Genomic DNA, 25,195 nt, shown 5'->3' with positions numbered 1-25,195 from the left:
TATTTTATAACATATTATTTATGATATGCAACAGAGGACAGTCACAAGAAATTAGTTCTGTTGACAGTTTTTACTCCTGAAAAGAATTTTTACAGGTATATTTTAGAAGAAAATGTTCACAACCGTAAAACGCTGCGTAATTCAAGAAATGTGTAGATTGTAATTGTGATTTTTTTTGTATTTTAGAACTAACGACTCCAACTCTTTCATTACTTTGTATTTAAATGGATTTTACTGACTCATTGACAGCGAATGAAAGAAGGAAACAGTAATAAAATATCGTTGAAATGAGAATTTAACTTTACAGTCACACGAATATAAAAGAGCTACGCAAAATGCCACTAAAATTGAGTGTCCCTTTCGACTTTTACTCTTTCCTTCTCCTGTAAATCTTATTCTTAAATACTTCTACTACTCAAATTCCAGTAACTGTTTCATATAAATAAAATGTGAAAAAATATATTAGTAGTATCTACATATTTAATTACAATGTAAATAAAATATACAGTGTGAAAATTTTAACTGAAATAAAATTTATAACTTGGACATAGGCGATTTTTGTAAAAAATCCCGGAACAGGTCTATTTTTGTTTTTCCTTGTCAACATTTTGGTCCATATGGTTTTTGCATATCTGCTCCCGGAAGTGCGTAACCACCTCTAACTTTTTTTAATGTACGGGTATACCAAGTGACACTTCGTTTGAAAGGCCACTTCCCAAGGAATACAACGCACTGTTTGTTTCCCGAATATTTTCAAAGCCTACGTGCTAAAAAAATTAAAACCAATTTTATAACTTGAACACTTTAGAGGTGTACGTTTCGTATCTTATAGTAATTTTTTTTAAACATTGATTGCCTTTTGCTTAAGCAAGATTGAAGCACAATACCGGAATTGGGGTCACATAAGGGTTGTGCCCAGACAGCGAGAATCTAGGAGAGGATACTAGGCTAAACGTGTTATTAACTATTCAAGAAAATCCGGTGACTCCAGCCCGGCAACTGGCCCGTGGCAACGATATGAATTTACGATATCAACTACTGTCCTGAAAATGCTTAAATCTCCAAAGCTGCATCCCTACAAGATACAGATGGTCCAAGAATTAGCTGAGGATGACCCGGACCGCCGAATCCAATTTTGCGAGCAAATGCCGAAGCTGATGAATGAGGCCGTTATTCTTATTAAGCTGATCACAGCCCTCATTGGATGCGAGAAACTCATACTCAGTTCTCGCAAAAACTCAATCTATGGGCTGGAATAATAGGTGATCGAATATTGGAGCCAGTACTCTTAGATGGCAATCTTGATGGAGTAATATATTTTACGTTGCTTCAAGAAGATCTCATACCAGCGTTAGCGGCCTTATTTCCAAACCTGTTAGATCCAGATTTACCCAATGAAAGAATATGGTATCAACAGCACGGAGCTCCACCCCATTATACCGTGATCGTTCGTAGATATTTAGACGAAGTTTTCCCCAATTGATGAATTGGAAGAAGAGGTCAAATTGAATGGCCGGCAAGATCTCCAGATCTTATTCCCATTAACTTTTTTTTATGGGGATATCTCAAGAGTAACTGTAAGGTAGGTCTACGTAACAAAACCGAACAATATTGAGAACCTTAAGCAACGTATTCGGCATGAAATTAGGCAAATCACACCGGAAGTGTTTTCAAAACGTAAGGGAAAATCAAGAAAGAAACGGTGCCTATTTTGAACATTTGTTGCATTAAATAGTATTGGACTATTTTTTTAGCATATAGACTTTGAAAACTTTCTAAAAACAAATAGTGTGTTGTATTCCTGGCGATGTGGTCTTTCGAACGAGGTGTCACTTGACATACCCTTACATTTGAAAAAAACAAGTTACAGGTGGTTGCGCACTTCCGGAAGGCAAGAAAAAACAATAATAATTGACCTGTTTCGGATTTTTTTACATGAATCATAAAGTTTCCATTCCACACTGTATGTTGTTGATTGCAGAAAACTGTTAATGCAGGCATATTCATATCAATTATTGTAGAAAATTGAAGAACAAAAAATTTTAATTTTTTCGACGGCCTCGAAGGGTTTTGTTGTACTCGAAGAACTAGTTCCGACAATTGGGAACAATCAAAATGCACTGAGTAGTTTTAATGTTTAAGTGTATTTCTTGTACTTGTTACAGACTCTTAGATACATATTCGGTGCTAGAATACTGACTTATTTACTTTATTCAATTGGTACTGTGTTCTATGTTACCAACTTGAGCCAAGACTCTTTCCAGAGACTCCCTCAACCCCTCGAGCGGTATCGACTCGCGGGACCGCACATTAATAATAACAATTTTCCATAAAATGCTAAACAAAGATGAGTTTCTCATAATCTGAATATTTATGTTAAAAATTGCTTAATTAACAATTAAGTAAATTCTTTGTTGTGGTATTGTGATGAAGTTGCTTCATGCTTCCGAAATCGTTAGGAAGATTGTAACACAACTTTGAAATTATTATTAACTTTTTAGTTACTGAGATAAAGATACAAAATAAAAATTAGTCGGACATAATAACGGCTTTTCAAAACTGGCACGTTTGAAGTTGGCGGCCGTGGTTTGGAACACGCTTGTCGATACTTAATTTATGTAACTTAAAATAAAATTTACGAATATGAATAAAACGTCAATTGCGTCGTAGTAAACAGACAATCAAACTATTTACTTATATTTATTATAAAGAAAATTCATGGTAGAAAAGGAAAAATCTTTTTTTATTTATTCCATACAATCGAAAACGGTGCGGTGTGCAGAGTTTATAGCACCAATCGTATATAGTACAAAAATCCATTAGCGAAGATAAAGTATTAAATTTTATGTTTGTTCGCTTAAAAACTGTTACCATTATTAACGAATAATAAATTACCATCAAAGCTAAACACAAAATGCTACATAAAAATAATCCTTTGTTCCTGAAAATTGGGCTTGCTTGTTTGTTCTATTTTATTTATTATGTCCACCCTTTTTTTAATGCCACTCGGTGTGAGCTATAATGACAATAACATATTGCCGATTTTAGATACCTATCCCCCACAGGATCAAAAATCTCATCAAATCGAAATAATATCCTAAAGTTACATAGACAATAAAATCTGCATTAGGCAGTAAGAAATTACGTTTGCTAATTAGATTCCTGCGTAATCTGAGTTACATTAATTTAATACAATGTTGGCATTCGTGTTATTTTTACTCTCCGAATTTAATTAAATTTAGGTTAGGCAGGGAAGCTAATCTTAGAACTTCAATATGCACTCAAGAGTTTGTAATCGATTGAATATAAATCTTAATTATCTACATATTGGAGAACGTTCGAGTAGGACCCGAAATGATGGAATTAATAATTGTTTGAACAACCCACCCGTATGACGCTATTATGACCCCTGTTGTCACATGCAGTTGTGTAACTTAATTACTATGATAACCGTGTTGCTTCACAATATGTGTTCTATAATCTCATTTCCTAAATGATGCGATCTGCTGAAATCTTCAAAACATAACAGAAGTAACTGCTGACATAAACAAAATCAAATGCAGGAAACTACTTACGGACAGGTGTCCCAAAAATGGCGCCCTAACGGTGCACTAGTAGAATTACCGATTACCGTAAACGTCAAAAATATGTTTAAAAAATTCTATTGGACTTATTTGCTAATTTGGCGGTCTTTGAAAGTTGCACTTAGTAGGTCAATTATTTCGAAATATATGCATTAAATTGTCATGAAAACTACCTTGAATCGTACGTATTATCAGAAAGTACGAGATCACTCACTACCAATATCTAATCTTGCATAATAGAAAATTTAGAAGAAATCGTAAAAATTATCTTAAATCCACTACGGCAACATTGCAAAGTAATGATGTACGAGTATATCTTTGTTTACATTGTATTATCGTTAATTGAATAATTTTTTTGTTTTTGTTTTTTTTTGCTCTGAAAAATCTTCGATAAGGTAGTATGTAACTATGTAGTTAGTGCGCCAATTTTGGGACAGCCTGTATATACCTACACTAAAGACAGACAATGTTTTATTATCGTAAAATCTTTACAAAAATAGTTCAGTGAAAAAATAGTATATTATGATACAAGTTTATAAGGAAGCCTCTAAAGCACGCACGACGAATTTAAGAGCACGACGCGTAGCGGAGTGCTTTTAACGTCGCCAGTGCTTTAAAGGTCCTTACAAACGTGTATCATACGTTAATTTTTATTATACCTGCACTACAATCTGAAAATTATAACAAAAAAGTAAATTGAAATACCTTTTCCGAAGTACTCTGTGTCATTAATCGTTGATATAGAAATGGACAATTGTTGTTGTTGTTTACTTAAGCAACCCTTAAAGCTTTAGTGTTTTAAAGGTCCTTTTTAGAATCTGCGTCTCTAATAGGTCTATTATTGTATTCAATTTGGAGTCGTTTATGGCTATCTCTTAAAGCATTCGTAGTTTAATAGATCTCTAAGAAAATTTTTATCAACATTTCAGTGTATTATTGTCATTTACACCAAAAAACTTCCAATATTAATGTTCAAACTCTACCTTTTAACAAACGTTGCAGATGTAGTTGCATCCGTTACCTTGAATTTCGAATTAATACAAAATTCCCTAGAATTTGAAAATTTAATTTTTTTATTTAAAAATTAAAACAAGGGTGCAAATCCTAAAAAATAACATAAAAAACTCGTTTTATAAGGGCATTGGCGCACTCGTCCCATACAAAACTCCCCTACGTGTCGTTTTCTACATTTGCGACTCGTGCGCCTTTATAAAACTCGTTCTTTAATATACTATTTTCGCACGCATTTTAGTGTCAAAAACAGGGATTATGATTCAGGTAGAATAAAAAACTTCTTATTTATTTAATATGATTTGTTTGTAAAATACCTTGATTCATTAATTTTTAATTTTATTTATTTAAAAAGACACTTAAAATAGTATCTATAAACTTTTATACTTAGCGTACTTATAAATCATATCTAAATTTACAACTGTGGAAAGTAAAGAGTTTGTGAACGAATTGAGAAAATTAATATGTTTATCTTCGGCCATTGAATAATACGTTTATTATTTACGTAACTTGTGATTTATCATAAGTCACAGATCTTAAAAATTTTGTAAGCTAAGTGTTTTCTGAAAAAAAGTCGTAGGTTGTAGAGAAAACGTCGTATTTAACTCGCGAATAACGCCTATAATCCACTCTGGTGATTAAAAAACAACTCGCCTGCGGCTGGGTTTTTAACTTTCACCCTTGATTATTAGCTCGTCAAATAATATATGTACTATCTATAAAGGTGTGTGTGCTCTTATTAATTAACCAAGTTAACCACTTCAACCGGTTAAACCAGTTAAACCTTACAGTCCTAGCCCTAATGCTAACTTTACAGATAAGGAAATATTATATAACAAAGTAGTAAACTGATAATTATGTATGTATACAGGGTGTTTTCGAAGTTGAGGCGTTCCTTGTAACACGAGGTACTATACATTATTCTTAAGAATTTTAGCCTAAATCTTCTTAGTGAAATGTTTGTATTAACGGAGATAATTGATTGTATATTTTTATTGATTTCTAAAATTTTGAGTCCGGTCCTGTCTATTTCTTCACCGTACTAGATTAATAACTGACGTGGCCCAAGATGGTGTATTTCTGGAAATCGCTCTGCGTACTCTCTGGACACCGCAGCTGCATTCTGATACGTGATAACATTGCCGATACATTAGCAGCATATCTGTGAGCTCATTATTTTCGTAATGATAAAGCCATTCCTACTACATAATTAGATGACAACTCTGACAGTATTTTTAATTAACGTCCATGCTCATTTGATTTTTTTTGTCAATTCTGATTTCTAACAAATCAGCGCAAAATTTGAGCAGGACCGGTTTCAAAAATTTCAAAAAAATTAACTTATTGTATATTCATTGGCGTACATATTTTACTAAGGTGATTTTGGCTAAAACTCTTTAGAACAACGCATACTATCACATGTTAAAAGGAACACCTCAACTTCGAAAACACCCTGTATAGATTTTAGATTTTAAATTTTCTCACATATGTGTGTATAAAATTGGAAAAGTTGAAACTTGACAAAAATTTTAATTGAAATCTGCAAATAACTGGCATATACACAAATTGCGTATGTAATCTTTGATACTATTTGCATAATATGCAACTTTTATGACTAATTCCTGAAAAACTGCAGCAAAACGAGTGAGCTAAACCACTGACCGTTTTCTCGTCCTCGTGATAATGTTTAAAGAAATTAATAAACAATCTTGTTTAGCAAAATTTGAGCTGTAAAAAGTTACCGAAGTTTTCTCATTGATTTTGTCAATTTTACGGTTTCTTGCATTATTCAGTATTTTAAACAAAAAATGAGAATATCGGGTTTTCTGGTTTAAAGCAAGAAAAACCACAGGTTGTTTTCTGAGACTCTTAAGTGAATGATTGCAACTCGTGAAAACAATTCCCCTCACGTTTAGTATTGACATTTTTCCTCTTTCGGCAATTTTGCTTATTACATTTTCGTCTAAACATTCCTATATTTTATTATGTATGGCGTAGGATTTTCCCCACCTTATTCTTAATACATATTCGACAGTATTCGTTCATAATGTAGATTGTTCATTTAACAAGCAAACAAACAAACAAGAACTAAATTTGTTGATCTTTCTGATTTGTAAAAAAAGTTTTGAGTTGCTCTTGATCGGGGTTTTACTTTCTACTGTTGCTAATTTGCCACTTTCGTGGGTATAACTCTCTGAAAAAGAAGACGCCGACATCCACACATACCCTCAAGCATTCACTCCGAATTTTTAACAGTGAGGAACAGCGAGCATGACAAAATATCTAATCATTTTTCTTATTATTTAGTGCCAACGATGTCATTAAATTTCTAATAATTAAGTTAATTAATGTTAGCAAGACTTTTGTAATTAAAAATATTGGAAACTGCGATAAAATTATTACAGAAATCGGGAGCGCCAACAGAGTATTAGAGTTTGAGAATTGCTAAAAATTTTATATTTCCAGGTGATAATAATTTACATTTAACGTCATCTTAATCTTATACGTAGCTAACAAAAAAAAAATGCTAAAGAAGATTTTTGTATTATGTACTCGTACTTACTCTTACTAGAAAAAGTCTCAATAAAATGACTCGAAACAATGGCAGTTTAAGAAAAGTTAATGTAACTGAAGATATTATAAGCTTTTTTTGTTCGACACTGCCAGAATTTGAGAATTTTCTCTTGTATGAACGGATTTTGATAAATATCACAACTTGTCAAAACGAAACGTCAAGTTAATTTTCAAGATTTTAATAGATTTGAAGCTTGTCGAACAAAAAAACATTGTACATATTCAACTCGTTCGTGTGTAAATTGGGCTTTTTTTGGCATGAGTGGGCGTCAGTGAAACGAGCGTTTTAAAGGCCCACTCATGCCAAAAAAAGCCCAATTTACACACGAACTCGTTAAATAAACTACCATTTAAACTAGTGTCTAAATGTTTCAGAATAAATAAATACGTAATAGTATTTAGATGTGCAATCATTTTTGTTACACTTACTTCCATGAACTCAAACTGAAACATAATTTCTAACTTTTAATGGCGTATAAAGTGTTTTGACGAGTTAATTACTAAAAAAATTCGCTCTTTAATAACATAATTAATTACAGATTATTAAGTATTTATATAGCAGTTAAAAAATCAATAAACGCAAATACTCACATTGACAAGCAGGAAACTGTAGAATATTTTACGACACGTGTCTACCGTGTCCTAGTGTCAGTTTTAGCTGTTATGATTTTTCCTATCCCACCTCCACCCGGCGGCACGGCAATTTTGCCGGAGTACATACACTATTACGGATAATACTATCAAGTAATAGTGCAGTGCTTATCAACATAATTACCGGCGTCTCGCCTCCGCATTTTGACTTTTTTGTGTTTTATGTTCTGTGTCAATGTTAAGGAATTTCCTCACGATGTGACATGAGTATAATAATATACCTTTTTGAATTTCAACCACCAATGATTATGACTAAGGAGATTATTACCACTAACAACTGAAAGTCTAGGTATAAATCTGACAATATAATTCATGTATCACGTGATCATGAATGATCCAATGAAAACGCGTAAAGTCCTTATTTGCATGGCTATCACAGCGATAATAAAAAACAAAAAAATATTATCTTATTTACTTTCGTTGTTACGATTTTTGATTGAAACAAATTTGTCAGTTTGACAAATAAATGAATAATTTAGTATTTCATTCATTATACAGGGTGTCCCAGAACTCGCGGATCAAACTTACAGGGCGTTTTCTTTGGTGATAACTGAAAGCAATAGCGTTTAAAAAAAAGGACAGGGTATAATCGATTTTTTGTAATGAATAATTAAAGTTGACCAATCAGAAGGACGCTGTTAATTTGAATTTCACGTAAATTTAACCAAAGGTTTGAATTGCCTAGCAACATAATTCTAGTAAGAATGGTATGGAATTTCAAGTAAATGTTTGGGCAACTGTGAAGATTTTGACAACGTCAAGTTATAATTTGATTCGAAATTGTCAAACTTCGTATTGAAATCTTGTATACAGCTGCAGAGTATGCCGAAATGCTCATAATTTATGGAGATTGCCGGCGCAATGCACGTGAGGATGCAAGGGAATATGCAATACGTTTTCCACATCCAAATTATAACGTATTTCTACGGTGTACCGTGCTCGAGACACTGGGTCCTTGGTACCTACCTGACAAGAAATTGGTGGTCCCCCGCAAGAAGTTAGAACGCCAGAGACTGAAGATGCTGTTCTGCAGTTCTTTGATGACGACGGTAGAAGAAGTATATTTGAAAACTATATTTACCGCGAACCTATCAATATTTTAGAAGAACTAAACGACCAAATTTACGAAACACTGGCTACTGTTATTCCTAATATGCTTAGACTGGCAAGGGAAAATTTAATAAAACTAGCTCGCCTATTCCTTCAGATGAAAGGTGGTCACTTTGAACACTTGTTATAAATTATTCTTTTTATTTTGCATGTTTCTTATTTCATTTGTTGCATTCTACATCGTTTAGTTATAAAATTTGATCTTAAATTTTTACTAATAATGATGCTAAAATAAATAGGTTAGTTCAATCCAGTTTTGTCTTCTTTCTTTCAGAACTGCCACTATGCTTGATCTGTTGTTCAAAACCTACGTGTAACTCCAGCTTTTTTTGCAATGTCAAGAATGTTCCTAAAAGTCTTTTCTTTCATTTCGACGATGACGAGTCCCGCTCGTGTAGCTGCGCTAATACGTTGCAGATGCAGAATGTATGCACAGGATAAATTTATTGTGATTCCGATACACTTCACAGGCCCTGCATATTTCACTTTTTACTAAGATTTTTAAGGTAGTAATATGTATTACTCACTTGACGCTACGTCGCCATTTTACCTTCCATCAACAAAGGTTCAATTCATCATATCCCTCCCGTCAATTTCCCATACCCCTCAAGGTTACAATTGCTCTGGAAATTTTCACTCATAACATAACAAACCATATTTCATTCATTGCCGGAAGAAGAAACTTCTTGCGTTCTCTGATTTAGATTCTATACATTTGTTCACCTGCCTTTGGCGAAATTATCCCATTTTTGGTTATTTCAAAAGTAGCTGTCACTTTTGACGTCTGTTTCGACAAGTTGCCCAGATAAATATTGAAAATAATTTTATTATTCATCGAATTATACGTTGCTTGGCAATTGAGGGAAGGTACTCAATTTTCTCATAAAGGGAAAATTAGATCGAGCTCTATTGGTCAATTTGATTAATTCATAACTAAAAAGCTGTTACACCCTGCATATTTTTCTAAACGTTTTTTACCTTCATTACCATCAAGGAATATACAGTTTCAATTTGATCCGCGAGTTCTGGGACACCTGTATTTAGTGCGATTCTGTTTCAAAATTTAGCAATATTGTTATTGAACAATATTGATTTTGCATAGTTCCAACCAATCAACAGCTTCATATCATAGCAACTACAACCTTGTTATACAGCAATATTGGTAAATTTTAAAACAGAATCGCACCAATTGTCTCATCACGTGAAATTTATATTTTATTCGAGGTTCAGGCTCACAAAAACACGTGATTTTTTTTAAAGTCAATTGAAGGGGAATTAGAATTTCCTGTAGATACGTGAGTTTTTCATTAATGAAACATGGTCGATGTTACCCATTTTTAATAACAACAAGAGTGTTTCCCCAACGAACCAGTTATTGGCAACATGAAGATTTTATGCATGAACCGGGCATCTTGCAGCTGTGGCCGATTATATGGGAATGTATACAACTTCCAGGATTATTAATTGACAATTCAGGGCAATTGCAAGATTATGCGGCAATTTATTAATTTGTCCCAAAACAGAGCTTCATTCAGTCAGTGTAAAGCAGATTCTACGAAATTGCTCGCCTTCCTAGCGTCAATGGAGCCATCGACGGCACCAATTTTAAATTCAAATTCGAAATCGAATCAAATGCTCAAACTATCAACGATTCCAAATTAAAAATGGATCTTGTTGCCAGATGGGAGATGGGTAACCGTCGACGCTGCTATGATATTTTTTTATAACAGCTACATCGAATGTTTGAAAGCAATATGTTCCCATATTTTGTTGCGCTATTCTGGTGGTTACCTTGCAAGAGTATTTTTACTCCCATACAAACCCTACAACGAGCCCTCAGGCGTTGTACAAGGAATTCCATATAGGACAGGAAAGGCTGAACGTTTATTTGGGCTCTGGAAATATCGTTTCCCGGAACTTTCTTATGGCTTCAAATTGTAACTTGATACGAATTTAGTACTCGTAGTTATTAAAGAGAAAAATGAACCAGGACCTCCTCCAGCTGACGATAGAGACCAACATGAACTGTGTTGAGGTTCTGAAGATACTAGTGGATCGGAAGGTGGCTGGAAGCCTTAATTTTTTTGTAGATGGAACACAGTTTTTTTATGTCTTTATTTTAATCACTACTCTATTTACACTATTTACACTCACTATAATTTACTCTGCATGATAATTTTCTTTTAAAACTACCGATGATGGTGACTATGATTACTGCCTTGTATGATGATTTTTCTGATGATTTTTTTCTTCTTCGATCGGTTTGTGGGTCGATAATGATAATGGTTGTCTGTTTTACCGACGCCATTTCATGAGCCCGCGCCATTTGAAATTAGCGGGAATTTCAAACAAACTGGAAAACCTCAGCAGAAGAAATGATTTTTTTTTGTCCCGATCGATAGAGAAGCATCATCTTCAAACAAACTATTTTCGTCTATTTTATTTAAGTTGTCACAGCAGGTCTTTTGCCACTAGTTTCTTTTCTTCAGCTTTCTTTGATAAACCAAAAACTGAAAACTTATTTTTTGTACTCAAAATCGGTACTTCCTGGTTGTCCTCGGAGTACGAAAACAACTATTTCCCGCACGCCGTGTTTTTTACTTTGCAGCAGAAACTAGGGGAAATCGCATTGTAAAGTTGGTATTTAATAACGTAAACAGACGGAAACGTCAATTCACTTTAAACGTTTCGTCACATTTGCAACTGTAACATTAATTCTCATTAACACAATAAATGAGTAATTTTATTATAAAACAGAGTAAGAGTAATAACAACGTCCTGAAAATATTGTTGTTTTTCAATTGAAGAGAAAGAATTTGTTCAATATGTTGTGTGATCGTGGAAGACGCCAGCGACGCTTTAAATTTTAATGACCTATAGTAATCCTAATCAGTGTCTAAGATGCTACCAACCCAATAATCGAGTTATTCGTTACAAAAAAATATTGTACCTAACTTTTGCGGGAAGAAATTTCCCTGCTGATGTGCTGCAAACAAAGTGCTCACCCGAGAAATTTCACTTCCCGCATACGTTGGGTAAATAACAACTATTGTGAACGCTGTCATTTTTCTTTTTTGCCTTTAGATCAACCGGCTTGTATTTTTTTCAAGTACATAAGAATTTTTTCGTTTACTGCTGTTAAAATCGCTGTCAAAGCGGAAAAATTCGTGCCAGCCAGCCTGAACGGCAGATTTGTTATCGTGCAAACAATAGGTATAATAATGCGAATTTTTTAGTGGCGCGAATATTCACGACCGACGGGAATTTCTGCGTTGGTGTGGGGTGTCACAATAAACATTTTATGATACTGAAAACAGTTAGGTACACAATGATCAATTTTCTAGCATCGTTTCTAGTGATTATTGAATATGGGGTTGGTATTGATAGTAAATTTCAGTGTTAAATGTGATGTCATTTGAACCTGAATCCATGTTGTGGGATCCAAATAAACTATTAAGGGGGTAGATTATTATAACAACATTTGGAACACAATTTGAAATTTAATTTTCAATGAAATAACGTTGCTCCATCAATACCAATAAAATAAAAGTCACTAGATAATTATTTTATATTCTTTAAAATTAAATTAATGAAGCCGAAATAGAAAAAATAGCATGTTACGCTCATTTCACAAGACATTTTGTCGAACTCGTTCCTTTAGAGCACTCCTTGCTGCGCTCGTCGTGTCCTAAACCCTCTCGTTCGACAGTAGAATGTCTTGTGTAACTCGTATAACAATATACTATTGCACAGTGGCGTAGATAAGGGGGGGGTCCAGGGGGTCCGGACCCCCCCCAGAGCTCATCCATATACTTTTACAACTGAATAATACTCTTTCAGTATATACACTGACAGTCACAAAAAACGACTCACTTTGAATTTTAAGTAATTCATTGTCTTAGAAAAATTTTTTGGTATATTTGATATATCATATTCTATTGATAAGTGTTATTTAAGTTATTCTTTGCCAAAGAATATACGACAAACAAGACATTAAACACACCAAATAAGATTTTAATGAAAAATGATAAAATCAATTTTTTTACCATCAAAGAGTCATTTTTGTATTAGCATAAACATACCCGACATAACCTAATTTTTTTTTAATGTCGTGTCACGTTAAAACATCCAGTCAGTGCCAATTACGAAACTGAAAAACACCAATATTTTTCAATTGTTTCATTGCCAACAGACTCAGTCATTGTTGATCACGCTGTATGTAGCAAACTACATTAAAAACCAAATTTTTATAGGTGCAATGGCGGACACGGAATCTTGGACGATTTATCATTCGATTGACATAAAAATGTAAAACTGGCTTTAGGTACAACTAACCTCACTTTCGATTTTTGTAATGATGATGCGAAAAACTTTCTAATGTCAAATAGTTTCAAACGTCAATCATAATGACAATAAAGCGTGGCTTACATTGACACTTTTTGAATTGACATAAATTTGACGTCTAAAATTCCGTGTCCGCAACTGTACCTAATACACAAGTATGTGGACCCCCCCCCAAAGCAAAAAGCTATCTACGCCACTGAGTATTGCACCACTATTAAAAAAGTAGTTGTTTTTTAATTAATGCTGTGCGTCTAAGTGAGTATTTATTCACATCGTGAGATCAAGTACATATTGTATTCTCAATTTGGTTGTAGGTCGTAAAATTTTATTGCATATTATGAGCGATTAACGGGCACAATGGTTGGGTTTGAAAAGGTTGAGAAGCGGCGCGTGCCGTTTGCCGTACAATGCAAATATACAAAATGTACAATACAACCCTGCTTAAAATATTACCTGTTAGCGGTAAACTAGCATTTATAAGCCTCGCAAGATCTTTAACGTAAAGTACCATAAAATTTTACGACCTACAACCAAATTGAAAATACAGTACTTTATTCGGAGTTGTATTGTAATGTGTGCCTAACCTTATACTAGGGCGGAAAGTTAATCATTCCTTTTTATGTTTACTTCCTTCTCTTGGTCATGAATAGGCCACTTCCCGCCCTGTTATAAATTTTTTCAGTAGCGTACACAAATTATCGAAAAGCGGTAGAAATTAAACTGCACCAAACTAATTGTTTATTTGCTAAAAATGTAATGTTTCCGAATAAAATAGTATACAAACCTCGGTGGGAATGTGTTTCATTCCTGTCTCGAGCATTAGCTCACCTCGGCTACGCCTTGGTAAGCTATCTTAGCTCTCGACAGGAAGAAAACACTTCCCACCTCGGTACGTAATCTACTATTATTTTACAGTAGGAGAACATTATTTCACATTTTACACTTGCACTTAACAGTGACAGTGCAAGTTTTTTACATTTAACTGACCAGTGATCACCTAAGTTTGGTAATGACAATCGAAAGTTAACGCTGATTAATACAAATTTTTATTAATTATTTTACGAAGACAAAAATGTTGCAAATAATTATGTATGCAACTTATGTATACTTGTTTTTACGTGTGAGCTTATTAGTTATTACATATAATTTCTCACTTTAAAAAGAGTAGTGTTTCACAAATAACTATTATAAAACGTTTTTCAGTATATTATTCTCAATTAAAATACAATTTTGTTAGATACTATAAATTAAGCATAGTCAAGATTGAAATTTTATTCATATGCGTATATACCGGGTGTCCCATCACTTGTGTCCCGTAGGAAAATGACTTTAAAACTAAATTATATTTATATGAAGGTATTATAGATGCATAAATACTCTTCACCACCTCAAAAATTGGGTATTACTTTTTTGTTAAAATTAATTACCTAGGTACAGCAAGCAAAAAACTATCACTTTAAAAATTAAATTTTGTTCGATGCAGTTCAAATTTAGTATACGTTATGAAATAGTTATAGAGAAATAAAATCCGTAATTAGAATTTAATTAAAATGTTTTGATGTAAAGATATTTGGTTAATTTAATTTGGGTCCTTCTACTTTATAAAAATTTATGGAAGACAAAGTTAAGTTTGTGGGTATTATTCTTGTCCGCAATTTATGGTACGAAGACCATTCAAGAGGGTTCCAGCGGTACCTGCCTGTGTTACGGCGTCAAACACACTGCACCCCTTATAAATCTTCGTCTGCAATAAATTTTCATAAAGTAGAACGGCCCAAATTAATTTAACCAAATATCTTTACATGAAAACATTTTAATTAAATTCTAATCACGGATTTTATTGCTCTACCATTTTTTCAAAACGTATACTAAATTTGAACTGCATTGAACAAAATTTAATTTTTAAAGTGATAGTTTTTTGCCTGCTGTACCTAGGTAATTAATTTTAACAAAAAAGTAATACCCAATTTTTGTGGCGGTGAACAGTATTTATGCATCCATAATACCTTCATATAAATATAATTTAGTTTTAAAGTCATTTTCCTACGGGACACAAGTGATGGGACACCCGGTACAGAGTGTCCCCAAAAAAAAAAGACGAGTCCATAACTCCCTTATTTATCGGACGATTTTAATTATCTATACACCAAATTAAATGGTTGTTAATAGACTACAAAACGGCTTAATAAATTTACGTATAGCTCCAAGGCCTTCAAGACTAAAATGTCAAAATATTTTTTTTTCAAATGCGATTACTTTTTTTTAGTAATTCTGATAGAGATTTTAATTCTGAAAACAACCATGTATCATAAGTATAACTTCAAATAAAAAAAATAACACTAACTTTTGAAACAAATGACGAGCACCAAGCGGAAAGCTATCAAAATGCATTGCGTTACAATGTAATAACCAAATTAAGGTAGCTGGAAAAACAAATGACAAATAATAACATGTGGGATTGCGCAGATATGCCGCCAATGTTTAGCGCAAAATGGAACATAGACGATAGTAGCGTTTTTTACTTTTTTTGTGAATTTTTGGTATTTAAGAGTATACTTGTGATACATTGTTGTTTTCAGAATAAAAATCTCTATCAGAATTACTAAAAAAATATATGTAATCTCATTTGAAAAAAAAAATTTTGACAGTTTATGAATGATTTTTTATTGTGTTAAACCTGCAAGGGTCCTCTTCTGAGCTTTTACGACCTCGTTTAAATCGGTAATCTATTTGGATACAAAAGTATATTTCACCCTGGTATAAATGAAGCTGCTAATCTTGAGGGGTGTATTGAAGCCGGATTTATTATCTCTATCAAGTAATGATCATTTCTTTCAAAGCACTATTTCTTAATTATTACAGATTTATTTTTTGCTATTTTTGCCCCTTTTACATAACAGCTACGTCGGAGTTTGTTCAAACAACATAACAGGTTACAAACAATATTTGAAATCAAGTATTGAAGCTACATATGAAGAATTGAAGTAATAAAGGAACCTGGTTTCCCCCGGCGCGGCAGTCATCCGTCCAAACACTGACGGCACCCGATATTGCGTAACTTCAATGATAGTGTTTTCGTAGTAATGGGGCTGTTGTACAATTAATTAATCATAATCAGTTATAATTAATTCACATCACTGACCTGGTAGTTAACCGGCATTCAGGGTGAACTTTGTCATTACCAGTATTACTGCTAAGTAATAATAATCAGCAAATACATAGATAATTATGTGAAGCAATTACACTGTCCAAACCTCAGTCTAGCTTTATTACTTAACTATCATTAATAAAATTGTTAATTAATATTATTAAATGCAGCCCGATCTACAGCTTGTCCATTTTTATAAATACAAACATTTCTTATAGTCAAATTGCTATGCAGTGTCTCAGCCAAGACTTTCGAGCCTAATATCTCGGTTATTTGTCAACGAATTTTTATGAAATTTAAAATACAGATATTTTAGACGGTGAAGGTTCAATTAGATATAATAAAATTACTTCAAGTTAAAAAATGTAATTTTAACACACGTTTCCTTTATTAAGCGCAACTATTATTAGATTGTTAAACATAAAAAAATAGGTATCTACACAAAAAATTAACTAAAATGCTCGTTTAATTCAAGGAAAAGATTAGATTTTGTTATAAAAATTTAATCTAAATTTTGAAGGTATTTGAGCAGTTACTTTTTGAAACAATTGATGAAAAGTTGCCAAGCAACATTTTGTACATCCCTTAAAATCTGTCAAAAGTGGGTGCCTTATTAGAAAAGTCAAATTGTGTAAATTTATTGAAAGTACTCTAAAAATAGACTACAATGGCAGAAATTTCAATATTGTTGAAAAAGGAAATAATTTTTGCCTGCGGAGAGTGTCGTAAGAACTTCAATGACACAGTTCGTTTTCTCGTGCAACACTATCCAAATGTAGGCTTTACAAAATTTAAGTTCAGAGAGTCGTCACTTTATTTGAAGAGACAGGAAGCGTACGTGAACTAAATTACCTTGCTAAAATATACCGATCGTGTTTTAGTCCTTTATGGAAGATTTAAAGCATCCAGTATAATAAATTACGTCCAAATGTTTTCTTTAACTTTGTAAGTGTTTGTAAGATTAGAAAGATACATGTCAAATATGTCACCTGCATTTGTGCGAAAAGAGGTGACCAAAATTCGGCGATAGTGCGTGTTTGTTTCATACGCGTCTACGTTTTTGCATCTGCAGGCACGTTTAACACAGTTCTTTTCTTTTTTCTTGCAAACCAGATGTCTTTCAAGGACGAGTTTCTCCTTATAGCATTTTTAATTGACGATCGATTTTTTGATATAAATCTTAAGTGATTCAACGTTTTAAAAAAGCATGTAAAAATTACCTTTTTAAGACTTGGGTTATTGCATTAATGGGATTTTACTCTTCACCATCTAAAATATCTGCATTTTAAATTTCACAAAAATCCGTTGGAAAGTAACCGAGATATTAGGCTAGAAAGTCTTGGCTGGGACACTCTGTATGTATACAAAACACCATTTATGAGAATTAGTTAATATTCGATCGTTATTTATATGGTAAAGGTTTACAGCAAGGAATAAAATTCCTCAAAATTACGTCGTTGGTTTTTAGAAAAACTCGTCGGACAGCTCAATTTATATTACAACAACAAATTACACTTCTCTTCTCTATCCACCAGCGGCACAAGAGGGGACTTTTTCAAATGTTCTTTTATCCTCAATCCAATACAGAAAGCGTTTTTAAAATTGGTTGATAAAAATAAAAATTTCTCATCATATTAAATTCTAAAATTAATTAAGCTTTTCCTTATCATCATCTTCGTCATCGATGTTATTGAAATTTATTGATAGCCTTTTTTGTTTTAAGCGATTGTTTTAAAAAATGTTTTTACTGTTGAATAGTTTACATTTTTTGAGCTGTTTCCTCCCCTTTGGGCTGCCACTGAATGGACTATAAAAGTCTAATCAACGACGTAAATTTAAGGGGATTGTATTTCTTACTTTGCACTTGTTCTGAGTGATATATTACATTTCTACTTTTTTCCTTTTCTTAACTTCTAACGTTCTTTCTATATTTTAGACAGGGTTATTATCAGCTACCGGCGAAAATAGCTATTTATGCACCAAGGGCGTTACAACGATGATTACGCCCGGAGAACGATGAATCCAGCTCGAGGGCTTTAGCCCGAGAGATGGATATCGTTCGAGGGGCGTAATCATTCGGTGACGCCGTGGTGCATACAAGATGTTATTTTTCACTACGTGTTCTTTAAAAAAAGACAAATAATTGGCATCTTTGTGTACGCTTTACCTACATAAATACAACATTTGGTAGCCTATGAAACAAAAACAAATTGTTTATTTATAATTGTCAAATTTTCTTTTGTGTTGCAATTATGAATTGATGAGGACGTTATGAATTCATTACGCCCGCTTATTCTTATTACGCCCTCTTATTACGCCCCGGTTGTTATGGACATGTTTACGTATTTCGTATCCTAGGAGTTATCATTCAATTATAGTAAAGTGAAAAATAAATGGTTAAACGCTAGCGAATAACTCCCACCACAAGACCCTCAGTGTCGGCGCGCTCTACCTATTAGTGGAGTAAAATCGGACTGCAGTTATGATTCTTATTAGTGATTCAAAGGTACTTATAACTAAATGAGACCTATCCTATTTTGTAGAGGACATTTTGGGGCATAAGGAATGGTCATCTACAATTTTTTTTAATAGGACCGAACTTCGAAAACGGCTTTTATAACTACGTAGTTGAGGTGTAGTCCGAAAAACTACGTTTCTCGTAACATTTAACGTTGTGTTAATTCAACAATTGAAGTTAACGTGCGATCAATTAAAAAAAAATCGAGTTACCTGGATTGTGCTATTCTGATGCTTTGATTGGTTCAAACCACCATTTTCGCTTACTCTGATTTTTTTTTATTTGATGATTTCGATTTTCCGTATATTTATACTAAAAAGTACAGCGCTTCCAACAGTTCAAAAATCAAAAGTTCGCAAATATGGATAGTTTTGAAAAAAATAATTAATGAATTTCAATTAATCAAAAATGTAAACTTCACCTATGTGAAATATTGAAAATTTCGATACACATGTAGCGAGTCAAATATAACTAAGATATTGGAAAAGTTTTAAAAAAAGAATTAAGTCGATAGCCCGTGTACTTTTTGAAAAAATAATTTTTTTATTCGATGAGCAGAAATAACCCGGAACTTTGTATTTTTGCTAAAATTTACCTATTTTAAATGCTTTCTTCGTCATCCTCATTCTCACATAAACAAGAAACATTGTTCAATTCTGTGTTGACAAAATCAAAAATTGGTTTTACTCGTCCGAGATATAATTTTCGAATTCGCAATTGACACGCAAACAATTAATTTGGCGAACTCAAAGCTACCGAGCCACTGCACTAGAGTGGTGGGAGACGAAAACCTTTTTCCGCCGGTCTCTGGTTATTATAAATGATTGTCCCATCGCAGTTGAAGTTGGTGACGTAGTTGAATGTGCCGCAAGCCTCATAACATGAATGAGACTAGTATCGCCAGCAGGTGGCGATATTGGTGGTAGTGGAAATCTGTCTACTAGTTTGTCTAACGTAGCGGGACTGCGGCACATCCAAAATTAAATTTGTGTGGGTTTTCAACGCCAATTGCGATGGCGTCATTTATAATAAACTAACCCTGTATATTTGATATAGTCCTCACTTCCACCTTTTTATTGAGTTGTTTTTCTTTTGGAATATTTACAAATTTTATTTGACGTCTTTGCAATTGTTTCAGATGAAATATGAAAATGCAGAGAACAAAGAAAAAAACACTAAAATGCGAAAAGAAGTTCATACTTCGATAAGGTCCAACATTTAGTTTACAGTAAGGAAGCTTTGGACAATACGCCGCCATGTTGCCTACGAATGTTATGTCCTTTATGAAAAAAGTAAGTATCCATTTAATTTACAATAAGGTACCTACATTAAGTTTTTCTCGACTAAACAAATTAAGATAAATAATAATCAGCAACGCCTTATTAACGATAATGTTTGTGGTGTTAGAGACGATAAAATACCTGCGTATAATTTCCGCTCGTCCTAAAGCTGAGATTTTTTGCGGAACGGTCTTTGATGAAGTTGCCCGCCAGATAAGAACACGACATTTCCCTCTTAACACGAAAAACGAGCCGCGCTTTATTCACGCTGTACATTTCGTGTTTCTTTCTACATTGTTTTCGTAATCAGTCAAGTGCGTTAAATGATAAGCGTGAGTAGAACGGCACTGTCAAAACACGGTTTCAGGTAAGCTTCATATTGCGTGATCAATAGCCAGGAGGCTCAGTAACCTTGTTTCACAGTTTCATCGAGCTATTGATTTCCCAATCTGCTTTTAGTTTGTTTTCTTTCTATTGACATCACAATAAATAATTGTTGTTTAAAACAGACGAGGGCCGTAATTAAGCGACTTTTAATTTAGCGCTCTCATCGGACGATTTCCGCAGCGTTTACGGATGCTAATTCGCATTTAATTGAGAATTTTCGCCCGTTAATGGACCAACTGTGATTATTAAACATGTTTGGTTGCAGAGAGGAAAAACTCGTCTCTGTTTAAAGGAAATCTCTGATCGATGAAGAAAGAACCAGCGTTCAAATATAATTAAAGTAGCAAAGTTTCATGTTTCTCCAGCTTTCCGAGCTGTTTGATCCCGCATAAATGCAAGCGGGATGTAAACACTACAAATTTATATTACTTTCGTCAAATTGGAATAAATAGGTATCTATACGGAAATTGCGGAAATTGAGTCCTCGCTGATCAAAACGACGATCCGAACACCACTGGTGTAAATGTTTTAAAGCGAAAAGATTTTTACGATCACAACAAATTTATTCAAATCCAAAAAATTGTTTCCAAAAGGCATTAAATAATTTTTTTGTGCAACCGTACGCGAAGCGAGCACTTCGCGTTCTTAATACAGGTCGAAAAATTCAATTTCGCGGCCGTTGCTTTTAACGACAGCCGTTAAAGTAAACGTCATTTTAATATTTGATACAAATCAGAGTTTCCATGTAAGACTGGCGTTAAAAACGCTCTTTTTTAATGTATTCACTTTCTAATTTCATCTTGAAGCGTTTTAATCAACTTTGATATAATTTTAGTTCATTAATCTAATTATTTAAAATCAAAAGGAAAAACTGTACAAAAAAAATTGTGTATCTGAAAAAACTGCAATAATTACTATATCTCACTTATTGCAATGTCCTGAATATAAAAATAATTTAGAGACATCTTAATGTCGTTTTTTATTAGTGAAAGAAAATTTTTTGAATAGATTACGGATTAGTATGGAAAATATCTCAAGATACTTCCAAGCTTGATAACGTCGAAAACGTCAACTGTAAGTACTTTTATTGATTACTTGCAAGAAATTTTTACAGTTTGAACGACAGGAAAATATTTTCCACGTTAAATTTAGTCCATCATCCATGTCTCCAATATAGAGCAATTCCCCCGAGGAAGGATAAATATTCACATATTTATCCATCATGAATTTTGGTGGCACTGACAAAGTTGGAAAATATCCGTCTCCAAAAATTACTTTCGTTGATATCTGCATTAAAACAAAGAAAAGAAACGAATCTGTAATAAAATATATTTCACAGTATCGTTTCGCAGTAGTTTTATCCAACTTGTGTTCGCTGAATTTGCGGGCACAAACAGCGTGAGCTTTTGCTTTTATTCAACTTTGCATTTCATTGTCAGTATTGATTGATGACTGCGCACAAATACCGATAACTAGAGTATTTGTGTGCTCGTTTTATTGATGTGCAGCTTTTGTGCTCAAGTCGATACGCATCCTTACGTCCACATTGAGTGTATTTTCAATTTTATATTATACCACAAATTCGGGAGAAGAGAATTCCTCGAACTTAAGAAGTTGTGCATTAACGCATACGGTGGCAGTTATTGTCAAACGGTGATCGTTAACGTTCATGATATTTTGAAAACTTTACGCAAAAGCTCTTTGTTGCCGCACTTACTTAACCCCTACCAACCGTAATTAAGCAATTAACCACGAACTCTCTAATGTCGCTTGTCTGCAGGCGTTGTGTCGTTCGCTTTTACATACAGCATCCGGCAAAATGTAAGAAACGCCGGGTTACCCTCACACATGAATATTCGCAAAACGGATGTAAAGCTGTTCGATGTTCGTCATTTTGCTGATCACGAGATTCTAAAAATAAGAGAAATTAAAGAAATAATATAGTGGCTCTAGAAAAGTGGCTGCAAGTGTTCTGTGGAGCTTTTATGTTTGTAATTTTGGTTTTTATAGAGGACCATGTTAACGACGTCGGGGTAAATGTAAATTATACTCCTAAATAGAATGAATTACTTGACCTTTTATCTATAAAAATTATTCACTTGAGCTTTGCCGCATCGTTACTCGCAAACAAGAACATATAACTATCCAGCCGTATGGTGGAGGTACTCGTTTTAAAAATGAGATAAAACTTTTAAAACTTGTTCCAGAAGGCCTTATATTACGCCAATAGACACTGGGGCATCTAGTAATATTAGTTTTGGTGGTATGCTGGAAAAAAATTCAGTTTGCTTGGAAATTTAGGTTATCTTTTGCATCATCCCTCTGTGAAAAAGAAAGGAAAAATTAATTATGATTTATTAATCATAACGCACTGCTCTGATTGACGATAGGCGTTTCTATGTTGCCTGAATATTTTAAATCCTATTAGCTTTAATAAGGGTCATAAGATCAGCAAACAAGCGGCCTGTTGCAAAATCTTAAAATAATTTATGGAACGGTGGTTAATCCGAAACCACCTCGGATCGGTTAATCGTGATTATATTTTCTAAATTGTTTACCAGAGATTAAATTTTATATTTGCAAAATTAATATTTCAAAATGATTTTCAATTAAAAAATGCCGAAATGAGTATTAACATTTCTATTTGCTAGCGCCCATTAATTTTGTGGAGTTTAGAGTTATGAATAAATGTTTAGCGCTAAAATTCATCTTCAAACAAATCTCCACAAAGCAAATTATCCGGGTTGTGTGCAAGGTAGGTAAGTTATTCCCACGGGGTTTTTACCAAAGTATAAACATGTTCTTCTTTTTGTAGAATTTTTAATAAATTTAGTTAAAACGCAATCTGATTTTCATATTTTTTTTCATTAAATCTCCGTTACGGAGGACAGTAACGAGATTATTGAGGTAAAGCTGAAAAAAATGCAATAGGTCTATAAAATTTGGGATTAATTTATCTCGTAGCGTACTCCGAGACATTTGCCGACTCGGAAAAACTTTTCGTGGCAGTTAATCTGAATATTTTCTGAAAGTTTTTCCGCTAATTGCAAAGGCAGACCGAGGAAAACATATCCCATCACTAACTCCCTTATGCTCATCTCGACAATAGCAACTCGCTTTAGCGCTTTCTCGCTTCGACGAAAAAGTTGCTCAGTAAGCTCATTTGGGAGTCGCGGGTTCAAGATTTACATGTGACTAGGCTTTTTAGGGTGGATGCGGTGCCTCTGAAATCGGACTTGTACATTCCTACCCTCTTTAAATGTCCCTTAAATATATAGCCTCAAAGGGATTACGGTGTGTTGCCGGAATTTTTATCTGACTCGTTTGCGGGACATTGGTTAAAATTTAAATCCGCAATAATTCTACTGTTAAATTCCAGCCACTTAAGAACCTTTACAGGCAGATAAAACTGACTAACGGTTTTACGATGAAACAACGAGGATTTCATGGATCTTTCCAAAAACGTCTCATTTTGTGTTTGAATAAAATAAATCCAACTCAACAATTCTGATATCTGGAAATTCATCATATCATACATATGTATTGAGTGATTCAATTATATACTGTCGGGAGCAATACATTTTGGTCGTCAATGTCATTTCAAAATTTGGTTAGATTGTCACAAATTTAAAAAATTTCCCTGCCTGATTATGTCCATGTCAACAGTGTCAAAAAATTTAGAAAAAAATGACAATTAATGTCATACAACATAATGATAGGTTATGAATTATGATATTTACGAGTGTTTTACAATGGAGCATTTTCGATTGCGTCAAAGAATGACCTTAACGACCAAATTTATTGCTCGCGACTGTAGCAACTGTGTGGGTAGGATAGAGTTGACATTTTTTTGACAGTTCATAGTCGCGCAATTTTGAAAATTGCCAAGTCAATGTGGAATGTTATAAAAAAAATCAAATGCACGCATATGAAATGTCATACAAACTCTACCCTACCCAGACAGTTGCCACATAAATTTTCGTACATAGTTGCCATATTTATCCACAATCATTTTGAAATACCCAATACTACTCATCAAGGAATTGATAATACACTGCCTCAAAAAAGTTAAGGATATTCTCGATATGTGAATGCACAGGATACGGTTGGTTTTGGAAACCTTAAATTTGCAGGAAATTCAACATTTTCAGCTACCTGCAAGATCTCCGGACTTCAATCCCATTGAACCCGCCTGAGACCTTGGAAACAGATCCCCCAGGAAGAGATTGACAACTTAATTCGTCGTATTAGAGAAGTTATACGGGTACGACGACGAAATACCGATTATTTGAAATTAAAACAAAAATTATTTAATTTAATTTTAATTTTATTTAATTTGGTAGCTCGGTGGCCGCATGGCTGTCGGAGACAGTGCTCCGAGGTCGCGGTCCCGGCGCTAGTGGGTTCGAATCTCACCGAAGGGGGAGGAATTTTTCCAAGGAAGAAACCTCCGCCGGGCCATGGATGTGTGTGTATGTCTTTCAGGGGCTGACGGTAGGGTGGTGGAAGGAAGAGCGACACTCTTCCGACACCACCTCGAGGTCAGAGGGTTCAAATCCCAGGCCGGATGGGCCTCCCATGGATGGTT

At 33.8% G+C, this 25,195-nt stretch overlaps 1 protein-coding gene and 1 long non-coding RNA gene across 2 annotated transcripts in view; one reads left to right on the top strand and one right to left on the bottom strand.

The window, feature by feature from the left end:
• Fife (regulating synaptic membrane exocytosis protein fife) overlaps positions 1–25,195 on the top strand; it is a 214,837-nt gene that overhangs the window by 55,043 nt on the left and 134,599 nt on the right. Inside the window, exon 2 of the mRNA XM_069051971.1 lies at positions 20,079–20,232. Coding sequence (XP_068908072.1) covers positions 20,197–20,232 — 36 coding nt within the window. The 5' untranslated portion in view covers positions 20,079–20,196. The remainder of the gene's footprint in view (positions 1–20,078; positions 20,233–25,195) is intronic.
• Positions 9,052–9,954, bottom strand: LOC138122253 (uncharacterized). Its single transcript, XR_011156404.1, has 2 exons — positions 9,458–9,954; positions 9,052–9,403 (listed from the first exon to the last, which is right to left on the bottom strand). It is a non-coding gene; the product is annotated as an uncharacterized lncRNA (long non-coding RNA).

This window comes from Tenebrio molitor, chromosome 1 (assembly GCF_963966145.1).
Source record: "Tenebrio molitor chromosome 1, icTenMoli1.1, whole genome shotgun sequence".
NCBI lineage: Eukaryota > Metazoa > Arthropoda > Insecta > Coleoptera > Tenebrionidae > Tenebrio > Tenebrio molitor.
This window is presented reverse-complemented; position numbering and strand designations above follow the sequence as displayed.